This window comes from Mustela nigripes, chromosome 3 (assembly GCF_022355385.1).
Source record: "Mustela nigripes isolate SB6536 chromosome 3, MUSNIG.SB6536, whole genome shotgun sequence".
NCBI lineage: Eukaryota > Metazoa > Chordata > Mammalia > Carnivora > Mustelidae > Mustela > Mustela nigripes.
The window spans coordinates 37,556,104-37,570,510 of record NC_081559.1 but is presented as its reverse complement, the minus strand read 5'-3'; the positions used below and the strand labels follow the sequence as shown (position 1 = coordinate 37,570,510).

At 42.1% G+C, this 14,407-nt stretch overlaps 1 protein-coding gene across 17 annotated transcripts in view; it reads left to right on the top strand.

Moving 5' to 3' along the window:
* Positions 1-13,959, top strand: part of TRIP12 (thyroid hormone receptor interactor 12) — a 145,997-nt gene extending 132,038 nt beyond the window's left edge. For all 17 annotated transcript variants that reach the window (XM_059393660.1, XM_059393661.1, XM_059393672.1 and 14 more), the window contains 8 exons: positions 3,539-3,653; positions 3,958-4,112; positions 5,055-5,219; positions 8,348-8,512; positions 10,053-10,166; positions 11,852-11,946; positions 12,647-12,750; positions 13,419-13,959. In XM_059393660.1, coding sequence (XP_059249643.1) covers positions 3,539-3,653; positions 3,958-4,112; positions 5,055-5,219; positions 8,348-8,512; positions 10,053-10,166; positions 11,852-11,946; positions 12,647-12,750; positions 13,419-13,615 — 1,110 coding nt within the window. In that variant the 3' untranslated portion in view covers positions 13,616-13,959. The remainder of the gene's footprint in view (positions 1-3,538; positions 3,654-3,957; positions 4,113-5,054; positions 5,220-8,347; positions 8,513-10,052; positions 10,167-11,851; positions 11,947-12,646; positions 12,751-13,418) is intronic.
* The last annotated feature ends 448 nt before the right edge of the window (positions 13,960-14,407 follow it).

The following is a 14,407-nucleotide window of genomic DNA, read 5'->3' as shown; positions in this document are numbered from 1 at the left end:
ATGGAAGAGAGCAGAACTAGGGGACCAAAGGCTTTGGGTCGAGCAAAGGATTGGGCTTTGTGGCAAGTAGCAGAAGCGATGGGGCAGAGGGAAATGGAGTGGAGGCCTTGGCTGCTGGATAAGAAATTGGCACGCTCTTTTGAAGCCAACCTGACCATGCCTCTTACTCAGAGATACAGTTCTTCAGATGTTTACATGTGCATTTCTTCTTCTTAAAACTGCAAGACCTCTGCCCCAGGTGACTTCTTTTCCTGAGTTTATTTTTAACTTTAATTTTTTACTTTTTTACCCCAGTACATTGTTTTCTTGCCAGGAATGTCTTTCCTTCCCTCTCGCATCCTTCGTGGTTCTGTTCACATTGCCTCTTACATGGAACTTGAACAAGTTCATGATAGCATCACAGTGATTGCGCCACAGGTCATCAGGACTGAGTTACTAATGTAGAAGTCTTAATTTAATAATCTCCACTGCTGAGTCCTACCCACTAATTATGGGAAAGATTCTAGGAGGATCATTGGGGAATAGGGCTTGGGAGGAGTACTGACTTTTTAGATACAAAGGGCCTTCGGTTGTAGAGCAGATTAAACCCTACAGGTCTGGAAGTGACCATTAGGAAGACTCCAGAGTAGCTCTAGAAGAATCCGAATTCGAAGTATCAAATCCAGATGGGCCCCATCTTGAATAGGGATGATTGGTAAACCAGTGTCTAGGCTCAGAGGCTAGCTGGGGCAGCCAGCTTGGGTTGGCTGGGGCTACAAATGACCAACCTCCAGGAGGGCAAAGTGTTAGGAGCGGGGACTCTGGAGTCTGGCACCAGTGCTGCCTGACCATGACACTGGGCAATTCTGTAAAGTCCTTGGTGATACCTCAAGAGGGGCAGAAGAGATGGACCTTTCTCATCCCATGTTGTTAGAATGATTAATGGTAGAACATTGTCCTGTTGTAAGTGCTGGTATGTGTTAGCTTTTGAAAGAGAAAAACTCAGTTGTCAAAATTCATTTTTCTGTGTTTTTACTCCTAGTGCTTTATCCTTTTTCTTCCCTTTTTTTTTTTTTTAAGAAATTATTTATTTGAGAGAGAGAGATCACAAGCAGGCAGAGAGGCAGGCGGTGGGGCGGGGCTGTGGGGGGGAAGCAGTCTCCCTGCTGAGCAGAGAGCCCAGTGTGGGGCTGGATTCCAGGACCCTGAGACCATGACAAGGCCTAACCCACTGGGCGCCCCCTTTTCCTTCCTTTAAAAACAGATGAAGCGGGGCGCCTGGGTGGCTCAGTGGGTTAAGCTGCTGCCTTCGGCTCAGGTCATGATCTCAGGGTCCTGGGATCGAGTCCCGCATCGGGCTCTCTGCTCAGCAGGGAGCCTGCTTCCTCCTCTCTCTCTGCCTGCCTCTCTGCCTACTTGTGATCTCTCTCTGTCAAATAAATAAATAAAATCTTTAAAAAAAAAAAACAAAAAAACCAAAAAAAACAGATGAAGCAAAACCAAAGTACCTACCTTTCTAGTGGAGTGGCTGAGTAGAACAAAAGCCTGAAAAGATAAGGTTGATCGTCACAGGGCGGCTCGCCAGCCAGGTTACAGGGTGAATTGCCAGAATAGCTTAGACTACCTCCTTCCACACCTCACAGATTTGCTGTGATGACATGTTTACAGTGATACTAGTGCAATTTGATATTTTAGGTCTGTTTTACCTTTAAAAATAACAGCCCATTCCTTGGATGAAGGAATTAAACTGATCTGATTTGTGATTTCCATTTAGCCTCGGGTTATTATGCTAAAAGGAGAAAACTTAAGTGGCTCTAAAGCACCATCTGCTGGATATCAGATGTTACTGCAGTTTTTCTTTTTTCTTGGCTTCTCTTTTTTCCTTTCCCTCCTCTCCTCCAGGATTCAGTGGTGAACAAAGTATACAGAATTCCTACCACCACAGAACTTCCCCGCCCCCCGCATATTTACACATATGCGTATGATGGGTCACATGATGAAGAGAAAGAAAGGTGGATTGGCATGGGGGAAGGGATAGGGTGGTTAAGAGGACATTTGACAGGCAAGTCATTACCATTTAGGGAAGGGTTTTTCTAGCGAAAGAACAGAGAAGCAAAAGCCCTGAGGCAGATTCCTGGCCCTTCCACAGAATGACCAGCCAGAGTAGGAGTCAGGCTATGGGAGGGGTCACCCAGGCAGTGCAGCCCGGGGAAGAACGTGAGCTTTTGCTCTGAGTGAGATGGGAGGCCTCTTGGCACTGTGAGGCTAGACGAGGAGATGCCAGGAATGCAGGTGCAGAGAGCATGCAGGAGACTCTAGCAGTAGACCAGGAAAGGGACCAGGTCAGAATATATTTTGAAGGGTTGAATGATGGGTTGGAATGTGCAGAGTGAAAAAAAGAAAAGCCAGGGTGGTGTTGGTGGGTCCAGAAGGTGCCACCACAACCAACCTGGTATGTTGCTGTTTGCAAAGTTAGAGTGAAATACTTGGTGGATTGGATCTGATCTTTAAACTAGTTTGGATACTTAAAAAAAGTAACTGTGATAATGATAAAATAATGCCCATTATCTGCAAATCATCTCTAAGTGAACTCTAGTTATCTTGATCAGGATAATGATTTGAGGTGGCCTATAAACTACTATATTAACTTGTCATAAGCTGCATATCTAAATTTATGGTCCGAGCTGGTCAGACCTTTATAGAACGTGAAGGAGTGACTAGGCTATGAGCATGGACACAGGATGCCTCTCATGCAGCGGGGCTTTTCGTTCAGAGCCGTACAGTCACATCCAGGCTGGTTTTAAAATACCAGTGCCCAGGCTTTAACCATACTTGTCAAGCGAGAATCTTCAGGACATGCTTACCAACTCCATGCAAACATACTAATAAAGCTCTCAGGAGTTTCTAGGGCGCCGGGGGGCTTGAGAAGCACCGATGTACTCCCTGAGACTAAGTTATCCCGGGGGGTGCTCACATGGGTCTGACCTTCCCTGGGCCCTGTGTTCTTCAGCAAAGCAGTGTTCGGTGGCTGTTGTGTGTCCAGGTACTCTTGAGGGTATAGAGGTGAATTAAAGTTGCCCTTGAGGGAGAAATGCAAACATAGAATGAAACTGTGGCAGTGTGAGGTAATGTGAGAAGTCGCTGAACAACGATTTCTGAAGAAAAGGGAGCAGAGTCCCTGTGCTGAAGAGGAGGCTTCTCTTGAGGAGACGGCATTTGAGTTGGTTTCAGGGTAATAGCTCACCCGAGAAGACTCTGGAAGGAGATCATCCTCAGACAAAGCCTTATTCTCCAGGGGTGCAAGAGCTATAGCAGTACTCTTGTCAGTGTAGAAGCCCGCAGCACACAGTGCGAACGTGAGGGTCTTGGGCAGTAACAGATAGTGGCTCGTTCTTGTTTTGGGGGACCAAGGCTGAAGGAGCCTGATCAGGACATTTGGGGAAATGGTGCATGAATTAAACAGTTGCTGCTAGTATCCATATTGCAAAGAGGTTGGCCCAAGAAAAAGGCAGCATAAAGTCTGAAAATTTGAAATTGTTCTGCCTTTGTTCTTTTGTAGGTTGGTACAGGTCTCGGGCCTACACTGGAGTTTTATGCACTTGTATCTCAGGAACTACAGAGAGCTGACTTGGGTCTCTGGAGAGGTGAAGAAGTGACTCTTAGCAATCCAAAAGGTAATATTAATGTGTGAGGTTGTCAGTTTGTGCTTTAAACGTGAGGTAAAAGGGCCTTTATAATTCATTAAATAGATTTACTTTCTAGTAGAGGGCCATGGGCTCTGACCGTCATTCAAATTTTAGCCTTTGTTTCCTCTTTTATCAAATTAGGGAGAACCTTCTAGCTCTAGAGGACTTTATTCCATGATCCTGATTTTGAGAATACTGACTTGCTTAGATGTTCTTAGTTATCAGGTTTTGTCCTGTCTTGTTTTGTTTTTGGAAATAGCATCTAAAGTTTTGTGACTTGCTCATTTCATAGGAAGCCAAGAAGGGACCAAGTATATTCAAAACCTCCAGGGCCTGTTTGCGCTTCCCTTTGGTAGGACGGCTAAGCCAGCTCACATCGCAAAGGTTAAGATGAAGTTTCGCTTCTTAGGAAAGTTAATGGCCAAGGCTATCATGGATTTCAGATTGGTAAGTTTAGGATTATTTGCTTGTCTACATTTTTCTTTGTCTGTGTACTCTGAGAGTATCTCAATCCCCTGTACTTCATGCTGGTTTTTTTTTTTTTTTTTTTAATTTTATTTATTTATTTGACAGAGAGAAATCAGAAGTAGATGGAGAGGCAGGCAGAGAGAGAGAGAGAGAGAGAGAGAGAGAGAGAAGCAGGCTCCCTGCTGAGCAGAGAGCCCGATGCAGGACTCGATCCCAGGACCCTGAGATCATGACCTGAGCCGAAGGCAGCGGCTTAACCCACTGAGCCACCCAGGCGCCCCCATGCTGGGTTTTAAAACAGTGTGTCATGGGCTTAATGGGCATATGACTTAACATGGAGATTTCTATTTAAAAACACTAATTTGGGACCAGTATCTGAGACACTTGGTCAGTATATAGAAGACATTTTCTTTCATGCAGTGTCAAGTTTCCAAGCTGACAGTTTTGTCTTGCTTACAGAATGGGCTGTTAACCAGTTACTTTAGAAGTTACATTTTTTTCAGTTTTAATTATTTGATTCTTCTTTTTATAACCTCTTTTTCCCCCAGATGTGCAGTAATGCAGACTACAGTATTTAGTTTATTCCATCCCCAATAGATTAAGATTCCTGTAAACGATCTCTTAGTTTGGAGGCCCTTATGGAAAATATATATCCATCATTGAAAGATAACCTTTTTAGGGTCACTGTTTAAATAGGATTCTTTGGTGTATTAAATTTTTCACAATATCAGGGCCCCAAATTGGGTTTAAATGGGAACAGTTGTGTGTAATGAGAGAAACAGTTCCAAAATGTGGTTTTTTTGGAGGGGTGAGTTATTACTCAGCCTTTATAAATGATCTCTTAAGAGTGTCCGTTACAGAACTGAGGCAGTTCTAGGAGCTTAGCGTGACTGTTAGAATATTTTGTATACTTCCTTTCAGGTGGACCTTCCCCTTGGCTTACCCTTTTATAAGTGGATGCTGAGGCAGGAAACTTCACTGACATCACATGATTTGTTTGACATTGACCCGGTTGTAGCCAGATCAGTGTATCACCTAGAAGACATTGTCAGACAGAAGAAAAGACTTGAACAAGATAAATCCCAGGTAAGGTTAGAAGATGAGGAAATGATCAAGTGGACCCGTTTCTACTGTTGTAAGATGAGGTCTTTGTTAAATGGTTTCTATTTGACACAGTTACTGTTTTACATTATTTTACTTATTTTATTTTGGAAGAGTTTAATTTTTTTATTAGATTAACTGAAACGATTTCACAGTGAGTAAGAGGACTAATAAAAACAGCAGGTGATAACAGCTTGATTAACAAGTAAATGAAAAACACCCCTGACTTGAACATATAAGGCTCTTAATAATTTTAGGTGGGTGTTATGTGTCTGGGCAGATACTGTATCATACCGAATTTCTTTGGTAAGCATTTAAACCAAAAAAACTATTCTCAGGACAGATTGTTTTTCCAGAAAGGTAGCTTAATTTAGGAACAGTCCATCTGTTTATAGAAAGATCAGAAAAATAGTTTTAAAGGGTGGTAGGTGTCTACTATTTCTTAGTAACATCTGTTGAGGCTTCTTTATTAGAGTGGGTAATCTTGAGCTTTATATCATTAATGTATATTCTTTACATATTAATAAGAGATTAAAAATTATTTGACCCAATCTGAAATTAATAGTGGGTTCTGTATCAGGCAGAAGAAGACAAAGTCACATTTAAAAAATAGCGGCACAGCGTCAGTTAGCTATATTTGGGCAGGCAACATGGACCAGTGTTAAATCAACTCCCATTTTATAAATTGTGTATAGTAAGAATAGCAGATTTTGTAGGGAAAGTGTCACATCTCCCGATAAACTGGAGAAGAGCTCTCAACAGATGGGAATTTTAAAATGCCTTATCAGGGAAGAAGGTGATTTGTAAGGGAATTAATTTTATCCCCCTTATTAATTAGTGATTTTTGGAAAGAACAGTTTGTTTATTGACAGCAATTAGCATTTTAAAGAGGCCAAGTCCATCTTTTCCATAGAAGATATTTTGTTTTAACATTTTTTAGAATCAGTTTTATGCTTATCGACTTTATAAATTTTCTTTAATTTTTTATAAAATATTTTTAAGTTATTTATTTGACAGAGATCACAAGTGGGCAGAGAGAGAGGGTGAAGCAGGCTCCCTGCTGAGCAGAGAGCCTGATGCGGGGCACGATCCCAGGACCCTGAGATCATGACCTGAGCCAAAGGCAGAGGCTTAACCCACTGAGCCACCCAGGCGCTCCCAACTTTGTAAATTTTAAAAATGAATGCAATCTTATTTGGAATCACCTCTTAGGTGGCCCCCCAAAAAGCAAGGAAAGGCACTATTCCACGTGCCGTATGTATATTAATTCATTTAATCCATAATATGTGTCAGAGACGTAGGTGTTTCTGTTACTCTTCCTTTGCTCATGAGACACTCAGGGCAGATAGGTTCAGTCACTGGCCAAGGCCATGGATCCAGAGTGTGGGAGGAGAGCTGGAACTCGCGTTCGAGTTCTGCAGCTTTCTCTCTTTACTTTGCAACGTGCCACCCGTTCTCTTCAATCTTTTTTGAGATTTGTTCTACAAATCTTTAATCTTTATTTTTGATGTTGTCAGTTTAAAAGTATAAAATGCATAGCACAGAAACCACATTCCGTGGAAACTGCTGTACTGTATTAACCAGTTTTCATCCAGTGCATGAGGAGTGGTGGTATGTGGTATTCTGGAGCCCCTCACCTCATTGTTTATGAAGTTCTAGGTGGAGCAAACTTGGAAGTGTACATTCTTAAAAGACACATGAAGCTTACTAGCTCTCAATGTAATGTAAAGCCTGGAGAAATGAACAGTGAATTCCTTTTAAATATCTCAGGGACCCTATATATTCTAGATTCCTCTCAATGATAGCATGTTATAATGCAGACCTTTATAAATAAGATGTTCCCTAAGTAACTATGGGAGAAGAGACTTCCCGTTAGGATAGCAGTGACCACCTTGATCTGTGTGAGAGGTGGGGGGGCAGTTTCAAGAGCTTTCCAGGAGGAGAACATTTGAGAGATATTGATGATTACTATCTAGTCTTTCTGAGAAATACCTTAAACTTAAAATGAAAGGCCTCCCTTCTGGTTTCATCAAATGATTCACCTGCAGCTGAGGAGAGACCTAAACACAGGCTTTTTACAGGGAAGGACAGATTAAGATTATACCTTAATCTTAGTGTTTTTTCCTCTTTTGCATTCTGAATTAATCTGGATGGCTTTAATTTCCTTTTTAAAAATGGCTAATTTAAGTCAGAACTTCCTAGCTTTTTTTTTTAGTTTAAATGACTAATTTCTTGCACCTGGACTGTTCAGCCACTGGGAATTTCATACTTGGGGGTATTTCGAATTTGGAAAGCCATTTTGCTTTCTCCTGTACCATGTACCTTCATTTTCAAGTAGTAGTTGCCGTTTTGCATGTTGGTTTCTAATCTAAAAAAATGTGTAATTCTTAAATGTGTGTAAGAATTAAAAAAAAAAAAATACAGACTGCTTTTAACATTTGTCTTTAGAGTATGACTCAAGGGCTCTGTTGGAACCTTTCTTCACCGCAGCATTATTGTGTGGATACAGATCTGTTGTCACAGTGCTGAAGTCCTGAAATCATAGGATGAGAAATCTCCAGGGTGTCCCTTAGACTTGAGCTTTTCCAGGTTGGGGGGGGGGGGGGGGGGGGGGGTGGAATAAAAGTTAATTAACATTCCTTAGATGGTGCGCTATTTGTATTTACTCAAGTAATCATTCTTTGTATTTATGGTTTCCTGTCTAAGGAATGGCAGTTAACTATATGTATAATTGGATTCATGAAGATTAATACAGAACTTAGGAAAAGTTTGTCTGGCTCTGTAATCACTCTCAAATGGACCATCATGTAGAAGCGATTATGACTTTTTGTGAAATCTGATTTGAAATGTGGTCACATTGACCGACATCTCATTTTGAAAGAATAATTAAGTGAGCTTATTTTTCCCCAAATAAAAATAGTTGGATTCTGAAATGCTTGAGATTTATTTCTTTGGGATCTAAGACTTGTTCCTGTGTAGATGATGACACAAAAAGAAGTCCTGTAAGAGCAGAGGGAGCCCTTAAAATGTATTAGCATGTCTTTTGTCTTACAAACACAGACACAGAACCAATGGAATGACCATGCCTGACATCTCTCATCCCCCCTTTTTAGACCAAAGAGAGTCTACAATATGCATTAGAAACCCTGACTATGAATGGCTGCTCAGTTGAAGATCTAGGATTGGATTTCACTCTGCCAGGGTTTCCCAACATCGAACTGAAGAAAGGAGGAAAGGATATACCTGTCACCATCCACAACTTAGAGGAGTATCTAAGAGTATGTAGTCGCGGCGCCCTTCCGGGGAAAGGCCAGCATGGGGACACGGGGCTTCTTGTTGACACTGCTCCTGGGGGAGAGGGACGCTGCCTCTCCAGCCCAGTGAAACCCTTGGCACCCATGATCACTGCGTCAGTCCATTTCTTCAGGTTTTCGCTTCTGTCTGTGCTTGAGAGAACATGTTGGATAGTTCATGATCCTCATGTGACCTCATATTTGCTGTCCTCGAGCTTGAATACCAATAAAATCACCTTCTCTGTATTTAAAAGAAATCGGTGAAAAGGAGCTATCACTTGTGTTCTCGCTTAACTGCATTTTGTCTTTCTATCAAAGTGGCTAACTTGATAGAATTAACATACACGTACGTTTATGGGGGTAGCAAAGACTTTGAGATAGTTCATGGTTCTTAATTATATTTGCTAAATTAAGGGAAAATTATTTTGTATTGAAAAGAAATTCTGTTTTAAGATAACTTACATTGATCTTTATTACTACTTTTTTAAAAATTTTCTTCTGGTTTATTTCTGACCTCAAGTGGGAAGAGCTTTGGGTTCAAGATAGAGTATCAACTACACCCAAACTTGGGGTTTTCAGCAGCCTACAGTGGGATTTTGGATAGAACCTTGGAAACATGTTGGCTCTGGTTTTCTTCATCTGCTAGAGAAGGAGAGTAGATAGCAGAGGTTTTCAGACTTTGTTTAGTGTCCCCGACAGTTCTGTGACTGACTGACAGACACCCGCTTCAGTATTCAGAGAACTATCTGCTCTTACTACCTGCTTTTTTCCTTACCTTGAGAAAGCTGAACTTTTAGCCTACTGGCAAATGACCAGGTAAAGGTTCTCTGAAAATAATTTGTAATAATGCTTTCGTTTTTGTTTTTATTTTTATCTGAACATGTCCTGTATTTCTTGAGCCCAGTGGGTTAGCTAGAGTCACTGATGACTAGATCATGTTGGACCGATAACAGGAGCTTTCTGTTACTTTTCGACTTCCCGGGACTACATTTGCACAGTTGGCCGTTTGCTAAGTGAAGTGGAAGGGTTGGCTTCTAAGAACTTAATCAGGATTTAGATATAAAATTTTCACACTAAAAATTCAAAACACTTAACAGTTGATAATTGCGAATCTTGAAACATCAGCTTTACTTCTAAATAACATTTTATCCTTTTGGGACACTGTCATCTGTTTCTCATCCGGGAAGGTACTGTTCTGTGCCATCGGGTTTTTACATAAATGGATTTTTAAAAACACACTAAATATAAATGCTCATGGGTTTTTGTTTGGTTGTTGGTGGTGGTTGCCGCCTTACATTTTCATATTGGCCAGGCCCCCAGTTAGAAGTTGACCTGAGTGATCTTTTATGCAGTTTTCTGAGAGGTATTTTAGAGACTTGAATGACTTGTATTTTGTTTCCTATTTTTTTTGTTGTTTTTCTAAGTGATCAGGAAGGATGTTTCACTATACTTTGCCAAGTATTGAATAAATAGGAGAGAGAAATGAAATCTTGTCAGGGTTTCTAAAAGACCTTTCTTTTTGCAGCTGGTTATATTCTGGGCACTAAATGAAGGCGTTTCCAGGCAATTCGATTCCTTCAGAGATGGATTTGAATCCGTCTTCCCACTTAGTCATCTTCAGTACTTCTACCCGGAAGAAGTGAGTACCTTATGTCTCAAAGAAAGAACCGCTCATCACTCCATGTGTACCTGTAGTTACCTTAGCGGGCTGTCTCTGTGCCATCTAGCCAAAGGTTGTTGCAAACAACGACAACAAGAAAAACCAAGCGGAGATGGGAGTTGTGGGAGGTTTGGGAAAGATCATTTCCTGAGCAAAGAAGAGCCTTAAATATAAAATATAATAGAATATAAATGTAACATTTGTATTATATAAATACTAAATATAATCTAACAGAGTGGGGTCTATGTGTGATTGTGAGCACATAGCCTCGTTGTCCCCTGGCCCTGGGTGGGGTGGGATGCAGGTGTCTGGGTTACTGGGGCTGGCAGGAAGGGGCCTGGGTCCACAGTGGTGAACACAGAGGAGGGGGCACCTTTTTTTTTTTTAACCTAAACTTCCTGGATTAGGTAAGACATTGCTTTATGATTGCAGTCAGTCCTTAAAGTTTTAAGGGAGTGTTGCGGATGCTGTTGAGAAGGGGGACATGAGCCTGTGTGCAGTTTTCCAGCCTTCTTAAGTACAAGAGTCTGAAAAACTACTCGCTAGTGAGGAGCTGGCATAGGAAGGAGCAAAAGTTTGGAATCCCTTTTGTTTATTATTTGAGCAGTAACTTTAGAATACATGTCTGTTACTGGCTAAATCCAGCTTTCTTTGAATGATTTAGCATTGTAATCTCCATTATGGTTTTTATGTCCACTCCGATTTGCCACTCACTGAAGCAGGTGGTGTACCTGGCACTTTGAGGAACTGAATGTCACCTGGAATTGAAAGCAGCAGGCGTTGCTCCTGGAATTGAATTCCGGTCCCCACCACTTAACCATCTGACCTTACCTAGGTTATTGCATCTGATCTGCCTGCCTCATCCGTGAATTGCGATAACCTCTGTGTTACTGAACAGGATGCATTAAGTACCCTGAAAGTGGGTGACGTAACAGTAGACACTAAATTTGATATGCCTTGAATTGGATTTTCTCAAAGTACGCAGTCATTCTGCAGATGGGCAGTTAACCAGAGAAAAGGTGGTTTAATTTGAAGCTGATGTTAGATTTTCCAGGCAGATACGAGCACTTGTTTGCTTTCTAATGTTCCCCTGTGATGGCTAGCTTGGTCCCCGTGCCGCCCCAGCCACCATCTGGCCACCATCTGCCTCTCTTTACAGTAAAGAGTGGGAAAGCTGCCCATTTGCTGCCTTCATTCAGCTTGCTTCTCCCACTTGTCTCTTCAGCTCAGTAGTCTGTGTCTTAGCTTCCTTCATGTATACCCTTGGGTTTCTAGAAGATAGGATTTATGAACTCTCCCTGGTTAGAAGTAGATGATCAAGGGAAAGCCGCTAAAGACATGAGAAGAGTCAAGTAAACTTAAACCAAGGATTTGTCCCAAGTATGTTCTGTTGGCAATTAAAGGTTTCTCTAGGCCCCAGTCCCTGCATGGGGGCAGAGGGCTTCTTCCTACAGCTGGAGAGGAGACTGATTTCATAAGTGCAGTAGAAGAGCACATCGGACAAAAAGAGGTTCTTGGCAGAACGTTTTGATGCTGAGAATGAAACTTTCCTTTGGCACGTGTAGACCTGTATTCTATTGGTATACCGCAAAACACGCCTGTGAGTTTCACTCTGTTATGCAGCTGTGTCTTTTGTAATTTGTTATCATTGTGTGAACACGCAGCTGGATCAGCTCTTGTGCGGCAGCAAGGCAGACACGTGGGATGCAAAGACACTGATGGAATGCTGCAGACCAGATCACGGTTATACTCACGACAGGTAAGTAGTGGGGTCGGCAAGATTTTCATTTGATGGTCAAGAATTGGGTGGTGTGTGCGTGTATATGTATACATCATAAACATTTTTAAATTTGTCTACCTATTTTATTTAAAAATTTTTTTTAAAAAACATTTATTTATTTGAGAGAGCATGGGCACGAGTGAGGAGAGGGGTATAGGGAGAAATAGACTCCCCACGGAGCAGGGATCCTCATGAGGGGCTCAATTCTAGGACCCTGAGATAATGACCTGAGCCAAAAGCAGATGCTTAACCCACTGAGCCATCCCGGCACCCTAAATTTGTCTACCTATTTTAAAGGAGACTTTCTGATATTTTGGCCTTGTTTCTGTTAAGACCTTAGGACCCGAAGATTCTTTATCAAGCATTTCTGTAAATATGAACAGGGTGGGGGATGGGAGAGGACAGGTCTCACCCCGTTACCCATTTTTCTGTGTAGTAAAACAGAGACATCTGTACAGTCCCTGACAAGTCTTACTTGTTAGAGTAATCCTGCCATTTGAATTCCAGCTGTGACAACAGAAACCAGTTGGATTTCAGAGTGTACTGGAATGTGAATTTATAGGTAGTGGTAGTTAAGTTTTTACAGTATGTAGCTAATTGTGAGGGTCTGCATTGTGGGGTGATTCAAAACTGTATTTTAATATGATGCAATAATTGTGGTTGTTTATTTCTGTTGTAGTCGGGCTGTGAAGTTCTTGTTTGAGATTCTCAGTAGTTTTGATAATGAGCAGCAGAGGTTATTTCTCCAGTTTGTGACAGGTAGCCCAAGATTGCCTGTTGGAGGTGGGTATGCCTTTGCTCGGTGGGTAAACGGGTGTGTCAGCCAGCCAGACTTCAGTACCACAGCAGGATATTCTGTAGTTGACTTACAGGGCCTTAGCTGTAATGCTTCTAAGTGTTAACCCTGTTTTGCAATGTATAAGAGCTTTCACCAGCAGGGACGTTCATAAGGATGGTCTCTGAAACACACTGAAGTAGGATTGTTGATGAACACATAATGCTACTTTTCCAGATATAATTCAGATCCTCAGGCCATTTGAATTAGGAACTCTTAGAGGAGAGTGCTTTGCAGAGTCTACTTTCCTAGAAGTGAATCACTCCTAACAGGAGTTGAATTGATACTCTGTTTTAAAAGTCAGAAAGCCTAAGGAACTGTTTGCCTCCATATTATGGTAAATAAAGCAGATGCCAGTCACTTACACTAAACATATATCAAATGTGTAGATTTAATTGCCAAGCAAGAAAGAACACCTGTGTGTGTGCTCACCCTGTGCAACAAGGGGGTGCGACGTTTCCTGGCGACGTTTCCTGGTAGTGATAGCGGAAGAGGGTGTATTCGGGATTCCAGACTGATTCTTCTGGCTGAGAAAATGTTCTCCTCTGAGTTGGCCGTTTGCATCCTGCAAACTTGCTAATAGGTTCCTTGGTCTTTCTTCCTTCCCTTTCATCAGGCTTCCGGAGTTTGAATCCACCTTTGACAATTGTCCGGAAGACATTTGAATCGACAGAAAACCCCGATGACTTCTTGCCCTCTGTCATGACTTGTGTGAACTATCTTAAGTTGCCGGACTACTCGAGCATTGAGATAATGCGTGAGAAACTGTTGATCGCAGCGAGAGAAGGGCAGCAGTCGTTCCATCTTTCCTGATCGCGCGAGAGATGCGGTGTCTGCCTGTTACAGCAAAAGAAAAAAATCATGATTTCTTTTCTAAATGTATCACCTGAGTCGAGGAAACATGTTACACCTTCTTGTTGTAGGAAAAACGGCTTGCAGATCATACAAGAGACACTTGGTCGATATTCATTAATGGCCCCATGGACTTAAAAGTGATCAGGCCCTAAAACGTTGTTGTGATGAGGGTTCTTTAGCAAGTTCTTGTTTAAATTATCATTTATTTGATGAGTGAAGTTTTTAACTTGCTTTGCTGTGTGAAATTTAAAAAAAGGGATGTTTTTCCAGGCTGAAACAATAAATGTCGCTGTGCAGTTTAACTCCGGGTGTGTGTGTCCATCGAGCCAAGTCTGCACTTTGTCTCCTTCAAGGACACCTCTGGTACATAAGGATAGAAATTCAAGCTCACATGTCTTTGACAGATGTGGGCTCGTAGGTTAGCTGTCCGTGCCCGCCACTGCCCCATTACCCTCCCGGAGTCACGTGTTGTCTGCGGCCCCCGCGGTTCTTCCGCCTACAGCGCTCGCAGCAGTCCGGTTTCCGTCAGCCATGGGCTTCTGTTCCATGATCTCTCCCCAATTAAGATACGGTTTAAGACTCATTGAACGGAAACAAACTGTCGATATAATTCAGCCTTTGTAGCCAGGTAGACTTTTCTCATAGCTTAGTTTGAATCTAGCTGTAGGGCACTGCTGCCCTCTCCCCAGTGACACACAGGACCGTTGATACCATGACTCCGGTGACCACAGTAGCGTCTGGGCTGAGGCC